The 23,339-nt window shown below is 47.0% G+C and overlaps 1 protein-coding gene across 2 annotated transcripts in view; it reads left to right on the top strand.

The window, feature by feature from the left end:
* Positions 1-19,139, top strand: part of LOC128412426 (disintegrin and metalloproteinase domain-containing protein 9-like) — a 41,933-nt gene extending 22,794 nt beyond the window's left edge. Inside the window, exons 13-23 of one of the 2 annotated variants that reach the window (XM_053385316.1) lie at positions 328-396; positions 5,035-5,124; positions 6,860-7,052; positions 8,825-8,909; positions 10,415-10,598; positions 12,208-12,285; positions 13,519-13,630; positions 15,203-15,296; positions 15,872-15,935; positions 17,917-17,992; positions 18,816-19,139. In XM_053385316.1, the coding sequence (XP_053241291.1) occupies positions 328-396; positions 5,035-5,124; positions 6,860-7,052; positions 8,825-8,909; positions 10,415-10,598; positions 12,208-12,285; positions 13,519-13,630; positions 15,203-15,296; positions 15,872-15,935; positions 17,917-17,952 (1,005 nt within the window). In that variant the 3' untranslated portion in view covers positions 17,953-17,992; positions 18,816-19,139. Of the gene's footprint in view, positions 1-327; positions 397-5,034; positions 5,125-6,859; positions 7,053-8,824; positions 8,931-10,414; positions 10,599-12,207; positions 12,286-13,518; positions 13,631-15,202; positions 15,297-15,871; positions 15,936-17,916; positions 17,993-18,815 lie in introns of both variants that reach the window. The other variant, XM_053385315.1, reaches the window with a different exon arrangement.
* Positions 19,140-23,339: the final 4,200 nt, after the last annotated feature.

Genomic DNA, 23,339 nt, shown 5'->3' with positions numbered 1-23,339 from the left:
GCGCAAAATACAGTGGTACCTTGGTTCTCGAACTTAATCCATTCCGGGAGTCTGTTTGACTTCTGAAATGTTCGAAAACCAAATCACGGCTTCCGATTGGTGCCGGCGCCCCAGAAACAATAGCCGACAGCCACATCGGATGCTCGGCTTCCGAAAAACATTCAAAAACCGGAACACTGACTTCCAGGTTTTTGGCGTTTGGGAACCAAGGCATTTGAGTACCAAGGCAATTGAGAACCAAGGTACCACTGTATTTAAAAACTGGCAGGATGAAAACGTGGGTGAGACGGGAGACTCTGTAATTTTCTTTTTCTTTTCTTGGAAAAGGACCTAAAAGAACTGCGGGACGTGGCTTCGCTATCGGAAAGCAGAGTACAAGAACTGAAGAGGCTGGAGGTAAGTTGTGGCTAAAACCAACTGCCCTTTGTCTCTGTCATTCAAGAGCACTGCTCTGGCCCCAAGGAGCCTGCACAGATCCTGCAAAGTCTAATGTAGATCTTCCCGTTGTTGTATGGCGAGTGGCCCACTGGGAGTGAGGGTTGAGGGCAGCTGGAAGTTGAGCTGACACAACTAAAATGATCTAAAATGTATAAGAACATTTCAAGTAACTGCTGGAGATGTGGGGAAGTGGAAGGCTCAGTCCCACATACCGTATTTTTCGCTCCATAAGACGCACCTGACCATAAGGTGCATAAGATTCTGAACGAAACAGTGGATGTATGATTTTTGTGGCTCATGCTGCGGCCACAGACATGTGATCTGATGGTGAATGCAAAAATCCTGAGGATCCATGTGGATCCATGCTTTGTAACCACGTTTTTGCGCCATTGCGGCCCCACGCAACAGTGGGTGCATGGTTTTTTTGGTGCAGGCTGTAGCCATGGACATGCTATGTGATCTGATGGTGAATCTGGGGTGACCCAATGTAAAAATCCTGAGGATCAATGGGCTTTTATCTTCCCCCTCTCTGGCAGCCTCCGCTGGTGTCCCTTATCTCTCTTCTGATCCCACTGATCAGCTGTTTCCTTTCAACACTCCCTTCCTTCTTGTTTGCCTTAGTGTCTTTTCCTTAGCTGGAACAGTTTTTTGCTCCTCCTTTTCTTCTAATTTCTCTCCTTATTGCTTTAGTCTTCCTGTTTCCCCCCTTTGCAAGTTTGCTGTCTTTAGCTCCCCCCTCCCAGGCAGCCTCCTTTATTGCTATCATCCCTTATCTCTCTCCCCGATCGCTTTGTTTCAACATGTTGGGATACTGCCAGGGAGATAAAGTCCATCTGAGCCCCCAAGCTCCTTGCCGGACAATCCATCAACCTCCCGTAGTCAGGCAATATCAGCAATCAGCGACACGAAGCCTCAGGCTTGTGCACACTCTATTAGCAGAATTCACACAGCAAAAGATGCACAGCAGGAAAGCATATTTACAGTTTATTCAGCGTTGGTCAGAACAAAAGAAGACATGACCGTCTGCTCCGACTGCTCAGGCAAGCAGCAGAAACGAAAGGAACAGACAACAGAAACATCCTGTGAGACAGGAAATACACAGGCTGTGACACAAACATCCTGCTCCCTTTTAAGGTGGAACGGAAATATCCTAACATCCTCCCCCTTTCCGTGTAACCTGTAGTATCTGTGGTTCAACCCAATTGCAACCTTTGTACGTAAACCATAAGTTGTTCTCTGTTAACAACCTTAGACAACAGATCAGCAGGAATCTCATTTCCTGGCATGTAGGACACCTGAATGAGTCCTTTCTGAATACACTCTCTTGCACGATGTAGCTTAATCTGCAAGTACTTGGTTCTTTGCTTGCAACTCTCCGAGTTCAGCAAAGCCAAACAAGATCTATTGTCTTGATACACTTGTATAGGACATTTCACAGAAACCCCAATGTCCTTAAACAGTTGCATCAACCATTCACAATCCATGAGTGAAAATGACAGAGCATTGAGTTCTGCTTCACAGGAACTTAGGCTAACTGTCGTCTGCTTTTTGCACAACCATCCAAACAGGCAGTGGTTGTACATGTAGCACACTCCAGAAGTGCTTGTACCATCCGTGGTGTCACTTCCAAAACTCGCATCTGCAAAGATTTCAAGACCTCCAGTCTTCTGACTGGTGAACCTCAGCCTGTAGTGCATAGTCCCTTTCAAATAGCGGGCTATGTGCTTCAGAGCTTTCCAATCCTGGACAGTAGGATTGTTAGCATGTCTGCTAAGCAGGTTAGTGCTTACAGCTATGTCAGGTCTTGAGCATCTTGCAATGAAATTCAACTTGCCTAGAATGCATCTGTACAGCGTTGTGTCAGAAAACGCTTCAGCAGTACTATCTACCTGGTAACCTGTCACCATCGGTGTGTCTGCTGGGTTTGCATCAACCAAATTCAACCTGGTTAATACATCAGCAATTTTCTGTGTTTGGTGTACCAGAAAATTACCTGCTTGGTCCCTCTCCACCTGCAGAGAAAGATAGTTGGATACCTCACCAAGATCCTTCATGTCAAAGTGCTCCTTCAGCTGAGCTAGGGTGCTTTGGTAAAAAGCCTGATTCTTCCAAAACATCAGAAGATCATCAACAAAACATAAACAATACAGTTTGTTTTGCCCCTCCTCCTTGACAAACACACATGGATCAGCTTTGCCCTGGTGAAAACCTAGAGAAAGCAACGTTTCAGTGAGTTTTGTGTTCCAACACCTGGCACTCTGCTTGAGACCATATAAGGATTTCCGCAGTTTACAGACCATTCCCTTCTGTATCTGCATTCCATCAGGTGGAAGCATATACAGCTCCTCGTTCAAAATCCCGTACAAAAAAGCTGTATTAATGTCATGATGGGAAACATGCAGTTTCTCCTCCGCAGCGATCTTGAGCATCAGCCGAATGCTCTCATATTTGACCGTGGGTGAGTAGGTCTCGTGGTAATCCTGTCCTGGTACCTGTGAAAAACCTCTGGCAACCAATCTGGCTTTGTGTCTGACAACCTTGCCATTCTGGTCTGTCTTGGCCTTGAAGACCCATTTGCTGCCAACCAGTTTCATTCCTGGGACTACCGGTACCAGCTCCCAAGTTTGGTTCCTGTTCAAGGAATCAACTTCAGCCTTCATGGCATTAAGCCAAGGCTCAGCATCTTTAGAGGTTAACTCCTGAACCTCTTTGAAGCTTGAAGGTTCCCACACCTTCTCTGAGCTACTAAGAACAGCAGTTGCCGTCTTAGCAAACTCATCAGCAAATCTCTTCGGAGGTTTGCCTTTGGTCGCCCTTTCAGACCTGCGAACCAGACGCATGTCTTCTGGACTCATCTCCTCCTTCTTAGGAGAAAAATGACCAATGGTGAACAGTGGTTCCTCCAGTTCATTGTCAGACTCATCAGATGGTCTGACTGAGGCCTTTGCGCTCTTGTAATCTGCTGTGTCATCACTGTCACTGACACCAGCAGTAGCGCCGCCCACTGAACTGGAATCCGAACTCTGATCATCATCATCCTCATCATCCTCATCCTCAGCTTTCTCAGCATGATCTGCTTTTTTCACATCACTTTCATCCTCCTCTGGGTAACTCTGGAAAATCCCCACATTTTCCCCCCACTTAGGATTGTACTCAACACTCCTTGTGAACTTAATGGATTTAGAGTTAGTCATCCATACTCTGTATGCACCTTTTTCGTACCCCATGAACAAACCGTGTGCCCCACGCTTCCCAAGCTTGTTGCTTTGCAGGGTGTGTACCCACATGTCAGAACCAAAGATTCTCATGTGCTTGACATTAGGTTTCTTACCAAACATCTTTTCGTAGGGAGTGCAGCCAATAGGTGATGACAGTCTGCAATTAAAAGTGTAAACAAAATTCGAGAGAGCCTCCCCCCAAAACTTCTCAGGGAGATTTGCATCATGCAACAAGGTTTTTATTCCTTGCAGCAATGTTTGATTTGCTCGCTCCGCAAGCCCATTCATCCATGGCGATCTAGGCACCCCCTTCCCTCTTTTAAAAAAAAAAAAGCATGATCTGCTTTAAACCCCTGGGCAATTTGGCTCCAGGGACCACGCATTCGCTCCATAAGACGCACAGACATTTCCCTTTTTAGGAAGAAAAAGGTGTGTCTTATGGAGCGGAAAATACGGTATGTGGTGGACCTGTAAGAAAAGAAACGAACTTTGGGATGTAATTTATAATGAGCTCAAAAAACCCCCGGACGCTTTCCTCCTGGGGATACTAGGCCCAGATACACCTAAAAACGTGAGAGAAATATTCTTGTATCCCACGGTAGCTGCAAGAATATTAATCGCTACAAGTCGGAAAGGAGCGCAAACATCGACAAAGCTGGAGTGGCAAAATAAACTGTTGGAATATGCCGAGTTGGCAAAATGGACGGAAAAACTCAGAGGTCACACTAACCAAACATTTATCAGGAAATGGGACATGTACAAAGAAATACCTTAGGGATTACTGTAATAACATGACGTCAGTGGCAGCCCTTGAATGACTTCTGTGGTATGATGGTTAATGGTAGGAGAATATAATACTGACAAAACTTAACAAAAGAAAATGAAATTAAATAGTGCGCTAGATAGACTAAGTGGTAGGTGCAAGATGTGGGTGGCAGGAAGTCATTAGAAGTTCAAGAAGCACGTATTATGATGTGATGTAACAAATATTACTATTTTCTTTTCTTTCTTCTGGATAACACTTATGTTTGTTACTTCTTTTTAATCTCAATAAAGTAAGTGTGTGTGTGTGTGTGTGTGTGTGTGTGTATGAATGAAGTTGAGCTTGAGGCTCTGAGATCAGAGGTTTAGTGTAGTGGGGGGGAGACTGTGAGGGGTGGGCTGTGGCCCCAGGTGCCTTTTTTGGAGAGAGCGTGACCAGGCACCCCCACAAGAAGCTCCTTCGTTTGAGCCTAGCTCTGACAGCTCCTTCTTGCGCAGCCACAGCTTCCACTCCCAGGTCAGGTCTGACCGGGGGGGTGGCGAAGAGAAGGAGGAGAGGAACAGATCTGGAAGGTGTTCTAGAAGCTGTTAACTAGCCTACAATCTTTTCTGACAGGAGTGCCAGAAAAATAATTGCTGCCAAGAGGATTGCAGGCGGAAACCAAACGCAGTGTGTACTCATGGACTCTGCTGTGACAACTGCAAGGTGAGATCGACACAGCAGCTGTCATTAGCCTTTGGTTTGGTGCTTAAAATCCTTACTCTCTGGGTCTGTCGAAATCTCCAACAAATGCTTTGGTGACATCCTTGTGCAGATAGTTCTCTTAACCTCATGATGCCTTTTGCTGCTTATTTGCATTAGATAATGCATGTGGTCTCTTTCTTCGGGTTGAATTTCTTCTCCATCTCAAGTTGGGGAAGGCCAAACATACGCTGCATTATCTGTATTTATGCCTTTCTTCTTTAGCACCCCTCAATACTTACCCATCCTCATTTTATTTTGTGATTACATCCACCACAGCACCATTTTACAGACAAAATGCGCTCATCGTAGGCAATATAATTTTTAAGAGCCTTGTTTTCCAACGCTGTCAGCCAGGAAGGAACTTGCTGAGCTAGAGAACCCAGGTTTGCATAGATCCCACACTGATGCACTTTCTTTTATTTGCATGATTATTTATATTTATTTGCAAAGTTGGGCTCTGGCAGATTGAGCAGACCAGAGTGGGTCCAATGGCCAAGAAGGAAGTTTCTGCATGAGATGAAGAGGGAAGACGGGGCAGATGGGGCTCATCTGCCTGGGAAGGGAGGCTAAGAAGGAAAACTCTGATCCTAAACCTCCGCTGCCTTGCGGGACATCGTCAGGAGAAGAAAAGCCTAAGGAACAAACCCTACACAAATCCAGAATGATACGATACGATACAATAATCTTTATTGTCATTGTCCCATACAGAACAACAAAATTGAAAAAATCTACATCAGACATTCAAAAACCCACAAGCCTGCTATCCCAGCCTGGTTAGCCCCCTAAAAACTCTGATACTCCATAATTAAATACAATATACTCCCATAGGGACTACCTTACACTGCGTTTAAAACCAAAATCGCATTTGGGTAGAAATTGTTTCTCAAGCGGCTAGTCCTAGTCTTTATAACCCTGGACCTTCTTCCAGAAGGCAGAAGCTGAAAGAAATCATTTCCGGGGTGAGCACTATCCTGCACTATCTCTGCAGCTTTCTTACGGCACCTGGAAGCATAGATTTGATCCGAGGTGGGAAGAGTGCACCCAATTATTCTCTCCGCAGTCTTTACAACCCTGGACAGCATTGTTTTTTCCCTGACTATGCAGCTCCCAAACCATACACAGAGACCATAAGTTAATACACTCTCCACAATACAGTGGTAAAATGCCATCAACAGGTCCTTTGAGAGTCCCTAAGACAGCTGGATGGCACCTTGTACGCCTCCTTCTAGCACCTCCTGCAGCCAGGCTGGTGCCAAACATCTTGCTCTGCTTTACTTTGGACCCCATCAGTGAGGACGGGGGGGGGGGTCTTGTCATCTGGGCAGCTCAGGACCTCCAGACACACTGCTGGTACCCCAGGGAGGTCACTTTGCTAAAGCAGCAAAAACAACGTGGGAGGCAGCAGTTTCAAGTTACTGGCCTCTGCGGCCGCAGCAGACGCTGTGATTCCCCAGCAGTTTGACTTCCCCTCCAGAGGCAAACTCCATTGTCTCTCGAGGCAGACAGATGCCAGGAGCATTTTATTCCACATCTTGTCTGTTATGTGCATATTTCCATGTGGTGTTACAAAGCCAGAGCCTGTTGTATGTAGGCAGTCAATAATTTGAACAGTAATAGCAATAATAATAATAATAAATGTTTCTGCATCCTCTGAGAAAGCAGCCATATTGTGGGGTTTGGTTCTTCTTTCCAACAGATTGTCACCGAAGGGAAAGAATGCCGGGAAGCGGCTTCTGAATGTGATTTCCCCGAATACTGCAATGGGGTTTCCTCCAAATGCCCCCCGGATGTGTACAAGCAAAATGGGATGCCGTGCGGCACCAATGACATCTGCTATTCGGGGAAATGCTTCAATGCTCACCAGCAGTGCGAAGAGATCTTTGGCAAAGGCAAGGCTGGCATGATTTAATACAAAATAGCTAGCAGCTTTGTGTCGTCCTGTACAGAGTGTCCCTAAATGTGCCTTGTTGGTTTCTCAGTTTTCCAATCTTCAGGTCTCCACATTTCCACTTCAGCTTGTGAAGAATAATAATAATTGTTGTTGTTGTTGTTGTTGTTGTTGTTGTTGTTGTTGTTGTTGTTGTTATTTCCAGGTCCTCACAAAACTTAATCAGCATTTCAGAGCTACTTTCTCCTAATATACATTTTTGCAAAGTAATTTCCCTTAGTATAATGCAGTTTTGCATATTTTCGCTAATTTTTATGCACACTTTGTCAGAGCATATGCATTTTCTCCTCCTTGGTGGGAAAAGTGCATCGCAACCTCCAGAGAGGTGTGGGTTTTGATGGATGGTTGTGTTTCAGTTTGCCCCTCGTTTCAGAAAGTGTCATTTGGGTAGGTTCACATTTAAGGGCAAACTGGACTTTAAGGAACTTCTACCCCATCTCCACCTCTGTAATCAGGAATTTGTGAGTCTTCTCCTAGGAGGGACAAATGCTGTATCGATAAGGTTCCCTCTGGCAACCTCACACTGAATTTCTTGCTCGCGAATCTTTCCCTCTCATGCACAAATCAACAAATACTGAAACTGCCTGGGACCAGCCTTCCTGCTTACCAGCTCCTTCAGCCACTGGCTGAGCTGCTGCGATGACACAGATTGTACACATACTATTCTAGCTGCATGGAGGAAACTGCCGCAGTAGAACTTTCAGCTAACTTGGCTATGCTTTTGGGAGGACCTTTGGGGTTTCTTAAATTGTTATGGATGGGCGAGAGACATTCCACCCAAGTCCTTAAAGGAATCTGGTTGTAACTTACCCAAATCATGCAAATGGTATAGAACCCATATGCACCTCCTATGCACATGATGACCAATACTCTTCCATGGTAAAAAGGTAAAGGTAAAGGGACCCTGACCATTAGGTCCAGTCGCGGACAACTCTGGGGTTGCGGCGCTCATCTCGCTTTATTGGCCGAGGGAGCCGGCTTACAGCTTCCGGGTCCTGTGGCCAGCATGATTAAGCCGCTTCTGGCGAACCAGAGCAGTGCACAGAAATGCCGTTTACCTTCCCGCCAGAGTGGTACCTATTTATCTACTTGCACTCGTGTGCTTTCAAACTGCTAGGTTGGCAGGAGCAGGGACCGAGCAACGGGAGCTCACCCCGTCACGGGGATTCAAACCGCCGCCCTTGGCTCAGTGGTTTAGACCATAGCACCACCCGCGTTGCCATATTTCAGAAGGTGAACGTTGTTGCTTTTCCCCTGCAAAATCTCAAAAGTTCTTGAGCTATTTTTAATGAAATTCACCCAAAAAAAACTACACTTTCCGGCCGGATGCTGTTTGCGAGGTCCAAATATCGGCTATGTCTGGATGTGTGGCAACCCTACGGTGGAGGCTATTGCCCAAGCAGGGTTGTTTGGGACTTCAATCTGATGTTCAGGAGGTCAAGCTACAGTTATGTCCCAAATTTCAATATCTTAAGTCTGTTGATTTCGGTGGGTCTGCTTTTGGCTATCACAGTTTACCTGCTAGAGATGTGATGCGAAAGAAAAGAGGCCAACCATTTTAAGAGCTAGCCATTTAAATAAATTCAGATTATTTGGATAGGGTGGGGGGGGGTGCCTTCCTTGTCTTATTTGTGAACGTGCACACACTTTGCTCCTGACAGATGCCCTCTTTCCCCCCCTTTTCTCTGTCTCCTCTCTCTCCCAAATCCAAAGGTGCAAAAAGTGCTCCGCTGAGTTGCTACAAAAAAGTCAACGTGAGAGGAGATCGGATTGGCAACTGCGGCAGGAATAAATTTGGGTACAAGAAATGCAAAGAAGAGTAGGTTCTACCTGGGGGCAGGGGTCCAACCTGCTGGGTCCGATGCAAAGCGGGCGATTGATCAGTGGCATAGCGTGTGTTGTCAGTGCCCGGGGCGAGACAAGGATTGCGCCCCCTAACCTTCTTGGGGGCGTCACGTGGGAGGCAACAGGTAGACTTTGCTGTGCCCCTGTGGAGGTCGCCTGCCAGTCCCTGCGTTCACCCTCTCCGCTCGGCAAGCTCCTGGCTGGTTCTCCTTGGTGGGGAGATGCAGTTGTGGCAGATATGCATATAGCTTTAAGTTTATCAGAGTTTATTTTTTGAAAGATTCTTCTTTAGAAGTTCTTAGGTTTATCTGTTAGCTGCCTGAGTCCCTGTCAGGGGAAAAAGGAGGGGTATAAACAAATATATACATATAAGAACTTTTTTTATTCCCTCTCAGATTTAATACAGTTAGCAAGAAAAAGGCATACTCATACATTTAAGTTATACAGCGTATGAAATAAGGGGTGGGGGAAGTTACTAGGAAGATCGTGCGTGGAAAATATTGGCTCCAAGTGGCCAGTGGTCTTAAATTAAGGCACAACTCCTCTAGGAAGTTTCCTAGAGAAATCTAACTGTAGCTGCTTATAGGTTTTTGGAATTTCATGTTTTTACTCAGTTTTAGGACCCAGATTCTTGGCAACAGATATATCCATCTTAAGGGGACTGGATTTTCCCACTTAAACCATGAAGATGGAACCATTCTGAAAATAAGTCATTAACCTTTAAAAACACATCATCGTCATCGACACTGGAGGCAGGAGGGATATCTTGTTGGGCCTTGGTAAAAATAGCCAGCCTAAAGCTCCCTTTCCCTGAGATGACCTTGAAAGTTCAGGGTCCATTTCTCCTGGTACAGAGCCAGTGCTGTCCCTGAAGAGCTGATAAAAGTTCCCCATGCAGAATATCTAAATTAATGGTTCTTATTAGTCTGAGTAGCACCGAGTTAAAAACAAAAGAGGAAAGTAAATGGGTAAAATTGATGGTAACTGCAGCCTGACAGGTTATAGCAATTGGAAAAATGCAGAAGAGCTAGGGGTGAACCAATGGAGGGAAAAATGGAATAATATTATAATTTTAGAATATCTAACTGTGAAGATACACAGAATGAAAGGGTTTAAGGTCAGTGAGAAAGAGGAGGATTGGTTCGAGAAGATATTGAATTATTTGGGTAGGTTTGAACAATTAGGGGCAATTAAAATGTTAAAAGTTAAATAAACCTTGTGGAGGGAGGAGTGTTAATGTATATAGAATTGTACATATGGTTGATTTGAATATGTTATTATTGATTATATATACCCAATGTATCAGCCGCCTGGGGGGGGGGGTTCACTGTTTGTGTTTTGCCCTTAGTGAGATTAACAAGCCAGGTTGAATTTGGCGACAAGCATCTCGGGACGGTCGCTCTGAGTGGAGAAGGAGCTGTATGTACTCTCTCTTTCCCTTCTCACTTTTTGTTGCAGAGATGTCCTTTGCGGAAGGATCCAATGCATCAACATCAATAAAATCCCAAGATTCGCAGCTGAACAATCTGTAGTTCAGACTCCCACGGACAATCTATTGTGTTGGGGCATAGTTTCCCACAAAGGGGATGACATGCACGACGCTGGAGCGATAGCAGACGGATCAGTGTGTGGTGACAACAAGGTGACGTTGGTTACCTCTGAGCAGGGCTGAAGGGGCAAGTCTGGAGGGTTTAGGGGCAGTGGTTCTCACCCTGTGGGTCCCCAGATGTTGTTGGACTACAACTCCCATCATCCCTGAGCTCTGGCCTTGCTAGCTAGGGATGATGGGAGTTGTAGTCCAACAACCCAGAAGTTGAGAACGGCTGGTTTGGGGGATGGTCATTTTAGAGGTCACCATCTTCTGCAGATGGTTCTCAGCTGAGCGTGCTATGGCGTTTAGTCTTTTTACCTGGTTGGGCTGCCAGGGACCCATGGCTTTCAAAAAACACTGCATTTAATTATTATATATTGTCTTGGTTAAGAGTAGGCTAAACTCAATAAATAACTATCCACCGAAGGGTTTGCCTTGACCTCACTAAATAATATGTTTAGAGAAGGCCAGATGGTAATTTTGTGGCTCTGCAAATCAACCTGTTGACATACAGAGGGCTGGGAGGCCAGTTGAGAAGCCCCAGCTGTGTTGTCTCCTTCCATCGGCCCATGCTCCGACGTAAATCAGCAACCCAGACTTCAGAAGCCAGGGCACGCTATCAGCAGAGTGTACTGCGCACACAGAATTGGAGTGAGGCTTGTGAAGTCATACTTTAACTACATATTTATTAAACATACCGTATTTTTCGCACCATTGGACGCACCAGACAATAGGACGCACCTTGTTTTAGAGGGGGGGAAACAAGGGGGGAAAATTTCCCCTCTCTGCCCAGCGCCCCTTCCGCGAAGCGGCAGGAGGCGTTGCGCAGAGAGGGGGAGAATTTCCCCCTTTTCTTTCCCCCCTCTAAAACAAGGTGCCGTTTAAGGTGCGTTCAGTCGCCTTCAGGTGGCTACCTCAGAAGCCTGGAGAGGGGTGGGTGTGTAGCGACCCCTCTCCTCTCCAGGCTTCAGGTTCCTTTTGACCTGCTCCTTGGAGCTGGCGGGGGGAAGCCCACCACCAGCCCCAAAGAGCAGGTTGGGGAGAAGCGGAAAGGCGCGCAACGGAGAGGCTCCTGCTATAGCCGCGCGTCACCTCTCCAACCGGGAGAGCGTGCGCAGGGCTAAAGAAGCCGTAGCCCCGCGACCCTCTCCCAGCTGGAGAGGTGACGCGCGGCTGGGCTTCTTCGCTCCATAGGACGCACACACATTTCCCCTTCATTTTTGAAGGCGGAAAAGTGCGTCCTATAGAGCGAAAAATACGGTAAATCAGAACAAAGAAACATGTCTCTCTGTCATGTCGTCTCAGAGAGAACAGCAAAAGCAAAAGCTATACACAAACAGAAGTTCCCAGCATACTGTGCTGGAATGTAAACAGACACGCAACAATCTCATGCTTTAAGGTCTTTAAGCAGAGGCTTGACAACCATATGTCAGGAGTGCTCTGATGGTGTTTCCTGCTTGGCAGGGGGTTGGACTCGATGGCCCTTGTGGTCTCTTCCAACTCTATGATTCATGCCTGTTCCTTAAGGTGGAATGGAAATGTCAACACAACCATCTGCCACAGCATGCATCTGCTCAGCAGTTTTCTGGATGTCTGCAAAAGTTGAAGAAATCGGGCTTTCCTGCTGCCCATTAACACATTGATATATACTTTTTCCTAGATATGCATAAAAAGAGAATGCGTTGACCTGAAAGTTCTGAATTATGATTGCAATTTCACAAGATGTAACAACCAGGGGGTAAGTATCATAGGAGCATAGAATCGAAGAGTTGGAAGGGACACCGAGGGTCATCTAGTCCAAACCCCTGCAATGCAGGAATGCTGACCACAGCTCTCCCTGGGTGGGCTCAAACTACCAACCAATAATAATAATAATAATAATAATAATAATAATAATTTATTATTTATACACTGCCCATCTGGCTGGGTTTCCCCAGCCACTCTGGGCGGCTTCCAGCATAATATTATAATACAATAATTCATCAAATATTAAAAACTTCCCTAAACAGGGCTGCCTTCAGATGACTTCTGAAATTCAGATTGTTGTTTATTTCCTTGACATCTGATGGGAGGGCATTCCACAGGGCGGGTGCCACCACCTAGAAGGCCCTCTGCCTGGTTCCCTGTAACCTCACTTCTTGCAGGGAGGGAACTGCCAGAAGGCCCTCGGCGCTGGACCTCAGTGTCTGGGCAGAACGATGGGGGTGGAGACGCTCCTTCAGGTATACTGGGATGAGGTTGTTTAGGGCTTTGAAGGTCAGCACCAACACTTTGAATTGTGCCCAGAAATGTACTGGGAGCCAAAGTAGGTCTTTCAGGACCAGTGTTATGTGGTCTCAGTGGCCGCTCCCAGTAACCAGTGTGGCTGCCGCATTCTGGATTAATGGCTGTTTCCGAATCACCTTCAAAGGTAGCCCCACAGAGAGCGCATTGCAGTAGTCCAAGCGGGAGATAACCAGAGCATGCACCACTCTGGCGAGACAGTCCGCGGGCAGGGAGGGTCTCATCCTGCCTACCAGATGGAGCTGATAAACAGCTGCCCTGGACACAGAACTGACCTGCACCTCCATGGACAGCTGTGAGTTCAAAATGACTCCCAAGGCTGTGCACCTGTCCTTCAGAGGCACAGTTACCCCATTCAGGACCAGGGAGTCCTCGGTCAACAGCCAGACACCCTGTCCCATTGCACCACCTGAGATAGGATGCTGTGGAAGGTCTGTAGCCAAGTGGCAGAGCAGCTGTTTTGCAAGCAGAAGGTCCTGGGTTCCAATTCTCCAACGGCAAACCCAGGTAGAGCTGGGGAAGAGGCCCCCTGCCTGAAACCCCAGTGATTCCCATCGCTGTGGTAATACTGAGCTACCCAGCAGTCTGACTCAGGAGAAGGCAGCCTCCTGCGTCGGAGCTGTAGAACATGGAAAAGATCTTGGAAATAAATCCTTTGTTTGCTGCTCAAATGCCTGATGTATTTCAGTTCTGCAACAGCAACAAGAACTGCCACTGCAGTTACGGATGGGCCCCTCCCTATTGTGCTGGCAAGGGATTTGGAGGAAGCCTGGACAGCGGTCCTGCTCCGGAACTATCGAGTGAGTATCTTCTTCCTGTGGTCATCCCCAGGGACTGGCTGCAGCTCTTACCGCAGAGAAGTCCGCACCTGTGCTGTTTCCCTGAACAGTCCAAGGAAATCTCTGGACCGCTGACACATCTTGCATCAGATCCACCCCAGATTCTTAAAGGAGTGGTTCCCAAACTTTCTCCAGAAGTCCTCCCTTTATTGCAAACTTTGCTGGATCCATTTGGCATCTCTTTAGCAAACTGCAGTTCTCAGAATCGAAGGAAACAGATTCCTCTGATATATTTTTTTTGTCTAAAATGCCGATTTGCGGTTCCTAAAAAAATGCCCGTAGCTTTGCCTGTGCACTGGAACAACACCCCCTTTTTTGCATTCAATTATATAAATTACATTACAGTTGGTGTCCTGCTGGATGCAACATGTTCCATCCATCTTGGGGCTTTTGAAATTCGCTGTCTCCATGAGACACTCACAGGTGATACGGTGGGCTCCTCTGCACTTTCGCTTGCCCCCAAGAACCCCCCCCAGCTTATTTTATTTGTTAGGCTTATATACCCCTCTTCATCCAAAGGTGTCAGAGCAGTTCACAGAATAAAATACAAGATAAAGCACAAGTGAATTCAGCTTACTGCTGAATCAGAGCAAACGTCAATTGGGTTTTCTCCAGAATGGCATTTGCTGCAACTTAAGTGCTAAAGAGGGCACAGGTGGTGCTGTGGTCTAAACCACTGAGCCTCTTGGGCTTGTCAATCAGAAGGTCAGCGGTTCGAATCCCCGCAACGGAGTGAGCCCCTGTTGCTCTGTCCCAGCTCCTGCCCACCTAGCAGTTCGAAAGCACAAAGTGCAAGTAGATAAATAGGTACTGCTCTGGTGGGAAGGTAAAGGGCGTTTCCGTGCGCTGCTCTGGTTCGCCAGAAGCGGCTTAGTCATGCTGGCCACATGACCTGGAAGCTGTACGCCGGCTCCCTCGGCCAATAAAGCGAGATGAGCGCCACAACCCCAGAGTCGTTCACGACTGGACCTAATGGTCAGGGGTCTCTTTACCCTTTAAGTGCTAAAGAGGGCACGGGTGGCACTGTGGTCCAAACCACTTAGCCTAGGACTTGCCGATCAGAAGGTCGGCGGTTCGAATCCCCATGACAGGATGAGCTGCCGTTGCTCGGTCCCTGCTCCTGCCAACCTAGCAGTTCCAAAGCACGTCAAAGTGCAAGTAGATAAATAGGGAAGGTAAACAGCGTTTCCTTGCACTGCTCTGGTTCACCAGAAGCGCCTTTGTCATGCTGGCCACATAACCCAGAAAAACTGTCTGCGGACAAAAGTCGGCTCCCTCGGCCAGTAAAGCGAGATGAGCGCCACAACCCCAGAGTCGTCCACAACTGGACCTAACTCTCAGGGGTCCCTTTACCTTTACAAGTGCTAAAGAGTGGGTTTTCCTGGAAGAAAGTGGAAGGGAAGAGGGATGAGCCCAGAGTTTGGAAGTACAAGAATGAGATCCAGGATTGCTGATGGCTTAAGTGTGTGTGTGTGTGTGTCCTTTAGCACTGAAGTGCAGAATACTAATTCCCTCTCTTCCTCTTCCTTTCAGACACCAGGAGGTTTGTAATGTTGAGTTCTATGCTTGGGATTGGTGTGCTTTTGCTGGCTACTGTTATAATGTTCAGGAACTCTATACAGACCTGGTAAGAAAAGTCTCCTCCATTCTTTCTCCATGGGATAAAAACATGTCTGCGCCGCCAATGTTAGAAACTCAGATATATAAGATAGTCGCCAAATGGCGCCTTAAACCTGGGTTATGGTTGCCACAACAAACGTCTAGGTGCCTTTTTTCCAGTGGGGTTTTGCTGTTATTATTAGTATATTATTTTCATTTCTGTACTGCCTTATATTTCAAAGAAGAAGAAAAAAGCATAAAGCATCCAATAAAACAATCCAGAAAAAAAGCAAATTCCATCTTCAAGGAAAATATTTCAGATCCTTTTCTAAGTGACACTTTGCTTTTCCCACATTTACTTGCCTACTTAATTTATAGTGCTGCCCCACAGCAGAAGTCCTCTAGGAAGCCAGTGTGGAGTAGTGGTTAGAGTGTGGGGCTAGGATGTGGGAGATCAGGGTTCGAATCCCCACTCCATCATAAAGCTCACTGGAGACCCTGGAGTCAGTCACCAGTCTCTTAAAGAGCTCACAGGGTTGTTGCAGGGATTAACTGATTAACAGTCAGAATGGCCATTCAACTCTTCTTGTTTCGCCACAACAGGTTTGGAAGACTAATCAGTGATAGAATATCTCCGAAACCTATCGATTCTGCTTCGGAAAGTACTGTAAGTTCCTAGAAGGTTCGAGAGCAGAAGGTCTTCTCGCTGGGCTTTCCATTTTCTTTTCTTTTCTTTTCTTTTTTAAAAAAATATATAATGGAAGAGCATCTAAGCACTAGAGCACGGGTAGGCAAACTAAGGCCCGGGGGCTGGATCTGGCCCAATTGCCTTTTAAATGCGGCCCGCAGAGGGTCCAGGAATCAGTGTGTTTTTACATGAGTAGAATGTGTCCTTTTATTGAAAATGCATCTTTGGGTTATTTGTGGGGCATAGGAACTTGTTCATTTCCCCACCCCCAAAGTATAGTCCGGCCCCCCACAAGGTCTGAGGGACAGTGGATCAGCCCCCTGCTGAAAAAGTTTACTGCACTGTAATTATTATTCATTCATTCATTCATTCATTCATTCATTCCCCGCCCATCTGGCTGGGTTTCCCCAGCCATTCTGGGCGGTTTTCAACAAAGATTAAGAATACATTAAAATGCCACACATTAAAAACTTCCCTAAACAGGGCTGCCTTCAGATGTCTTCTAAATGTCAGGTAGTTGTTTATTTCCTTGACATCTGGTGGGAGGGTGTTCCACAGGGCGGGTGCCACCACCAAGAAGGCCCTCTGCCTGGTTCCCTGTAGCTTTGCTTCTCGCAGTGAGGGAACCGCCAGAAGGCCCTCGGCGCTGGACCTCACTGGAGCAATACTCTCATCTCCTGTGGTTTCCAGCAAGTGGTCTTCAGAAGCATAGCTGTGTCGGACTGTGGAGGCAGAGTAGAGCCCCTGTAGCTAGGAGCCATTGGTAACCCTCACCTCCTCCATGAATTTGCCTAATCCTCTTTTAAAACCACACCATGACTGCATGCTGGTTGCTGCCATAGCTGTTAAATGAGGGTCACAAATCCTGCCGCGAAAGTGACCAGATAGGATGGCACCCTGTCACTTACCCGGGCAAATACCTACCCCCTTCCCCCTCCTTGCCATACAGTGCCCACATAAGGCAAAAAATACCCCCCAAATGGGTTCAGCCGTAGGGTGTCCATGTGAGCAATGGGACATGGTCGCATCCTGTTGCTTCCAGGGGGCATTCCCAGCCCCATTTTCACTGGGTACAGCCAGCAGAAGTGACAATTGCGTTTTTCCAGGTCTCCTGGTATGGAAAATGTTAAAATCTTAATATTATTATTAAGCTGCACATTAAATGCAGAAATGGGGTGCAATGAACTAAGCTATGGGGATACGCAGAAAGGGGATGGAGCGGATGAAGGGCTTGGCCACACTTCCCTTTGCTTTTTCCAGGCACAGTTCACGATTCAAAGCTCTGTGGCCAGGCACCCTTTCTCCCCACAAAAGCCAGCGCTTTAAAGCTGAATTGGAGCAAACCTCCATCTGCGGAAAACCTGAATTGCTCCGATTCAGCTTTAAGGAGTGATGTTCCACGAGGGATGCACAGGGCCAAAATGAAAAACGTATGTGTGAATAAACCCTTCCAGTGTTTCTCAAACTTGGGGCCACATCTGTTGCAGGACTACAACTCCCGTCATCCCTGACCACTCATCCTGCTGACTAGGGGTGATGGGAGTTGTAGTCCAACAGCCGCCGGGCACCCGAGTTTGAGAGACACAGCATCCAGCCATCATTACCCTGGAGGTCAGGTTCCCTGCCCCCGCTTCCCAGATCACTACATTCAGGCGCATCTGAGCAAACAAAGGCTTAAGAAAATAAGAAGCGCTGGCTGGATCAGGCCAAGGGCCCAACTGGTCCAGTTTCCTGTTCACACGGCTTGTATCACTTTGCAGAGTCGAAGCACTGCATGCCTGGTGTGTGTTTTTCAGTCCCTTGTATGGGTCTGCTGGCGGGGGGGGGGTGGTCTGTATCCCATAAATCTAGTTAAAACTACATCTGAGCTGAAGGATTCCCTAGCCTATACTAGGGGCAAAATGGGGAGTTGTGGGTGTGACATCACACATGATTTTCATGCCCGCTTTCCTCATTGCAGGAGCAGCTCAGTGATGAAGAGGAACAGAGTGACTGACACACCATCCCTCTGTAACCTTGCGGAGGACGCTGCCCAGGTTAGTTCCCAGGAAGGAACCAAGGTGGAAGGGGGTGGGCCACAGGGACTTCTGCGTATCCTGCAAATTGTGGCTTGCATTGGAAGGTCAGGCAAATTTCAGGGCCTCGTAAGGTAAAGATAAAGGACCCCTGGATGGTTAAGTCCAGTCAAAGGCGACTACAGTGGTACCTCGGGTTAAGAACTTAATTCGTTCTGGAGGTCCGTTCTTAACCTGAAACTGTTCTTAACCTAAAGCACCACTTTAGTTAATGGGGCCTCCCACTGCTGCCACCACGCGATTTCTGTTCTCACCCTGAAGCAAAGTTCTTAACCCAAGGTACTACTTCCGGGTTAGTGGAGTCTGTAACCTGAAGTGTCTGTAACCCGAGGTACCATTGTATGGGGTTGCGGCACTCATCTCGCTTTCAGGCCGAGGGAGCTCGCGTTTGTCCACAGACAGCTTTCCGGGTCATGTGGCCAGCAGGACTAAACCGCTTCTGCCACAACGGGACACCGTGACGGAAACCAGAGCGCACAGAAATGCCGTTTACCTTCCTGCTGGAGTGGTGCCTATTTATCTACTTGCACTTTGACGTGCTTTCAAACTGCTAGGCTGGCAGGAGCTGGGACAGAGCAATGGGAACTCACCCTGTCGCGGGGATTCAAACTGCCAACCTTCTGATCGGCAAGCCCTAGGCTCTGTGGTTTAGACCACAGTGCCACCTGCGTCCCCAACAAGAGTTAGATATTCCTTCTTCTTGTTGTTGTTGTTAAGAACTTGGAACTCCCCTGTGACAGAAAGCCAGCTAGTTCAGGATAACCCCTCCTTTCTCATCTTTTAGGGGTCAACGGAGAGCCAACAATCAACAGAGGGCATGTTGCTCTGCTGCGGACTTGAGTCTGGCTGACTCATGCAGCAGAAGACATTTCTCATACCTGAAGATTGTGGAGGAGCGTGTGGTGGAGAAGGGAGGGCGCTCCCTCTGCCTGCTGCTTCCCGGCTCCTCACCCAGCACCCTCTTCCGCTACTGAATCTCTTGTTTCTTTGCCCAATCTCATCATTTGCCTTTGAACAAAGTGTTCCGTCTTCCAATGCTGTATATATGGTGTGCTCCAGGCACAAATCGACACTTCAGTTCTGAGAAATAAATCACACATCAACCTCACTCGAGTGCCCTGCATGTCTGTTTTCTTCTAACATTAAATTTAACTTTCCTCTTTAGAGATTTGGGCTGAGGAGCACCCCTTCTCGCTATGATCTTATAATCCGAAGTGGCCTCCTTGCAGCATGAAGGCTGGGACAACAACAAGGTCCTTTCACAACACTCCTCCCCAGAGCTTAAGTCTGGCTCCTGGGTCTACCGACCCACATCTGCCCCACAAGCTGCCCACTAGGGTTGCAACTTTTTTTTTAGCAACCTCGTGTTCCTGTAGCTTAGCTAGATGAACTTTTGCCTAAAAAACAAAGGAATGAACTGTCATTTCCAAATCTCTTGGAAAAAGCTCACCTCGAAATCAATTGGTTTTTGTATATGTAACTGTATAACGTGTTGTGTAATACGCATAGCGTGTGTTATAATACAGGAAAAATAGAGCTGGCAAATTTTCTAATACTCGCACAATGTTTTGCACATTGTTGCTTAGAATAAACCGAGGTTGCAGTTGGCCTTTGTTTCTGCTGCAATAAAATTTGCTTTGATTGTGTGATGCACACGGATCACTTCCTGCGATCTGGAGAATGGGCGGCTCCTGCTTCCAGCAATTCTCAAATACAGTTTTAGGAAGTTCCAGACAGATGTAAAAGTTCTAAACAGATCCATTAAGATTTTTGTTGTTGTTTTTACAGTGCTTATACTTATGAGTAGTAACATTACATATACGGTGGTTCCAACTTTTCATTTTGGGGTGCCCTTTTTTCACAACTGAGAGGAATCAGTCCCTTTTTCGGTGTTTTTAAGCATACGTTTATCCCTTTATGATACAGGAAATAATCTTTTTGGGGGGGGGTGTCAAAAAGTTATAACCCTACTGCTCAAAGGTCACTCTTTGTTTTCCCAGGCGCTGAGAATTGCCAGGAAAGTGATCTGGTTCTAGGCTTCTGGCTGAGTCCTGGACAAAAAGACCACATGCCCCAACCCTATGCTGGAAGGCAGGACCAAATACAGTGGTACCTTGCAAGACGAATGCCTCGCAAGACGGAAAACTCGCAAGAAGAAAGAGTTTTCCGTTTTTCGAGGTGCTTCGCCAGACGAATTTCCCTATGGGCTTCCTTCGCAAGACGAAAGCCCATAGGGAAATCTCCGGGGACAGCGGGGAAGCGCAGCGCGTCTTCCTCACTGTCCTCGGACCTCCTCCGAAGGCTGGGAAACTGTGCTTCGCAAGACAAAAAACTCACAAGAAGAAAAAACTCGCGAAACGAATTAATTTCGTCTTGCGAGGTACCACTGTAGATGTGTGTCATTTATTTCAAATGGTGTCTTTAAAGCCCCAAACAGCTTAGGAGCTGAGGACCCTGCAGCCCACCTTATTTCATCTCTTTTTCTCTGCTTGCTCCATCCAGTATCTGAGGTAAGAGGTACGGCAGGCAATGATAAGAAGCAGGGTCTTCTTGGTGATGGCGCCTGCCTTGTGCAATGCCCTTCCGCATGAAACCCATTGCCAGGCATTTGGTTGTTTAAGAAAGGGCTCTAGCGGAATATTTTCTGCTCCCTTGTCTGTTCTCGCTCTCCCTCTCTTTCTAAATCGCTGCTTTATGAACTGCTGTTTCCATTTGCTTAATTGATTTCTGGGCTTGCTACGTTAACCAAGGTTTCGCACCATTACTTTTTATGTACCGCTGACATTTTATATATTATTTCATCGTTTTACTTCTTCAAACGGATTTGAAAAATAGGCAGGGTATACATTCAGATCACGGTGGTGCAAAACCTATGCAGAGACAAACCCTGCTCCCAAGCGCCACTTGAAGCAGAACCCAAGGAAAGAATCAGAGAATCGGGAGGGACCCTGAGGGTCATCCAGCCCAACCCACTACGATACAGGATTTTTTTTTATGCCCAATGTGCTCGAACCCATGACCTTAAGATCAAGAGCCTCATGCTTTGCCACCTGAGCTATCCCACAGAAGAGGGAGAGGAAAGCTGGTTTAGCTGGTACACTTTCCCCCATGCACAAAGAATCACTGAATTGTAGAGCTGGAAGGGACCCCTGATGGTCATCTAGACCAACCCCCCTGCATTGTACCTGCTCCCTCTTTCTCCATTTTCGTTCTAAGTGCTGGTGAGTGGCTGCAATGGCGGGGAGTAAAAGGGCATGGGGGCAGGTGGGGAGAGATAGTGGGTCAGGAAAGGACTGCAGTATCTCTCCCCCATCAGAATTTGGAGGGAGCACCAGTTGGCAAACAACTGAGTCACATTAGTAGGTATAAAGTCAATCTCTCGGCTGCATCTACTTTGCAGGGTTGTTGTGCAAAAGACACCTGAATGCAATACTGATGAATCATTAGTCCAGCATCCTGTTCTCACAGCGCCCAGTCAGATGCCCCGCAATCTTTAGGTGAAGGGCAGTGTGCAAATTTAATAAATGAAATAGTAATTGTGGGAAGCCTGCGGGGGGACCTGATTTCAACAGCCCTTTCCCCGCTTGGGATTCCCAGCAGCCAGAAGCATCGCCACAGATCAGCCACCGAATGGCCGCCGCCTCCTCTAAGAATTTGCCCCTTATAACATCACCCACATTAAGAAGGTCCGTATAGTTAAAAGGTCATAGAATCATAGAGTTGGAAGAGACCACAAGGGCCATCAAGTCCAACCCCCTGCCAAGCAGGAAACACCATCAGAGCACTCCTGACATATGGTTGTCAAGCCTTTGCTTAAAGACCTCCAAAGAAGGAGACTCCACCACACTCCTTGGCAGCAAATTCCACTGTCGAACAGCTCTTACTGTCAGGAAGTTCTTCCTAATGTTTAGGTGTGTTACGGCTAAAATCTGGGTGCAGGGCTACTCTGCCACCCAGCTCATCGGACTAAGTCCGTGGGTCCCTGCGGAAGAAAATGAGCTCAGCCGGACAGGAGCAAATTGCAGAAGATCCAAGTTTATTGCGCAACAGGTTCAAGGCAAGATTGAACAGCGAGAAAGGGGTAACATGAACTTTTGAAACTCCCCCCATGTCCCAGAATACAGTGCAAAACACATCCCAGTTACATCATGAATACATTAAGGAAAGGTTGGGTTACACAGATTACATCATGAATACATTAAGGAGAGGTTGGGTTACACCGGATTAACATATGGAGGAGGGAGGGGGGAATATGCAGAGCTGGAGATATGCGCAGATAAGCGCTTCCTGAGTGCCGGTGATGGGAGGACAATGGTCCATGTATGCATAGTCTGCCACCTGGCATTGCCCGGAGGAAAGGCTTGGCAGAGTGATTTGACAGGATTAGGGTCTTGACACTTTGCTTGAGGGATTATGGAGGGCAGGGGAGGTGTGATGGAGTCCTAGAGAAATTGAGCAAATTGGCACGTTGATTTTCTATGAATTTTATAAATTTTAGTCCCTTTTGACATTGACAATTGGAAATAAATTGATATATTGTAGCGAAGAAGAAGGTGAAGAAGACATGCCCCCCCCCCTTTCCGTAACAGGTGGAATCTTCTTTCTTGTAGTTTGGATCCATTGCTCCGTGTCCGCTTCTCTGGAGCAGCAGAAAACAACCTTTCTCCCTCCTCTATGTGACATCCTTTTATATATTTGAACATGGCTATCATATCACCCCTTAACCTCCTCTTCTCCAGGCTAAACATGCCCAGCTCCCTTAGCCGTTCCTCATAAGGCATCGTTTCCAGGCCTTTGACCATTTTGGTTGCCCTCCTCTGGACACGTTCCAGTTTGTCAGTGTCCTTCTTGAACTGTGGTGCCCAGAACTGGACACAGTACTCCAGGTGAGGTCTGACCAGAGCAGAATACAGTGGCACTATTACTTCCCTTGATCTAGATGCTATACTCCTATTGATGCAGCCCAGAATTGCATTGGCTTTTTTAGCTGCCGCGTCACACTGTTGGCTCATGTCAAGTTTGTGGTCAACCAAGACTCCTAGATCCTTTTCACATGTACTGCTCTCAAGCCAGGTGTCACCCATCTTGTATTTGTGCCTCTCATTTTTTTTGCCCAAGTGCAATACTTTACATTTCTCCCTGTTAAAATTCATCTTGTTTGTTTTGGCCCAGTTCTCTAATCTGTCAAGGTCGTTTTGAAGTGTGATCCTGTCCTCTGGGGTGTTCGCCACCCCTCCCAGTTTGGTGTCATCTGCAAATTTGATCAGGATGCCCTTGAGTCCATCATCCAAGTCGTTGATAAAGATGT

The sequence above is a fragment of the Podarcis raffonei genome, chromosome 4 (genome assembly GCF_027172205.1).
Source record: "Podarcis raffonei isolate rPodRaf1 chromosome 4, rPodRaf1.pri, whole genome shotgun sequence".
Taxonomy (NCBI): Eukaryota; Metazoa; Chordata; class Lepidosauria; order Squamata; family Lacertidae; genus Podarcis; species Podarcis raffonei.
Note: the sequence above shows the minus strand (reverse complement) of the source record. Positions and strands in the feature narration are given on the sequence as shown.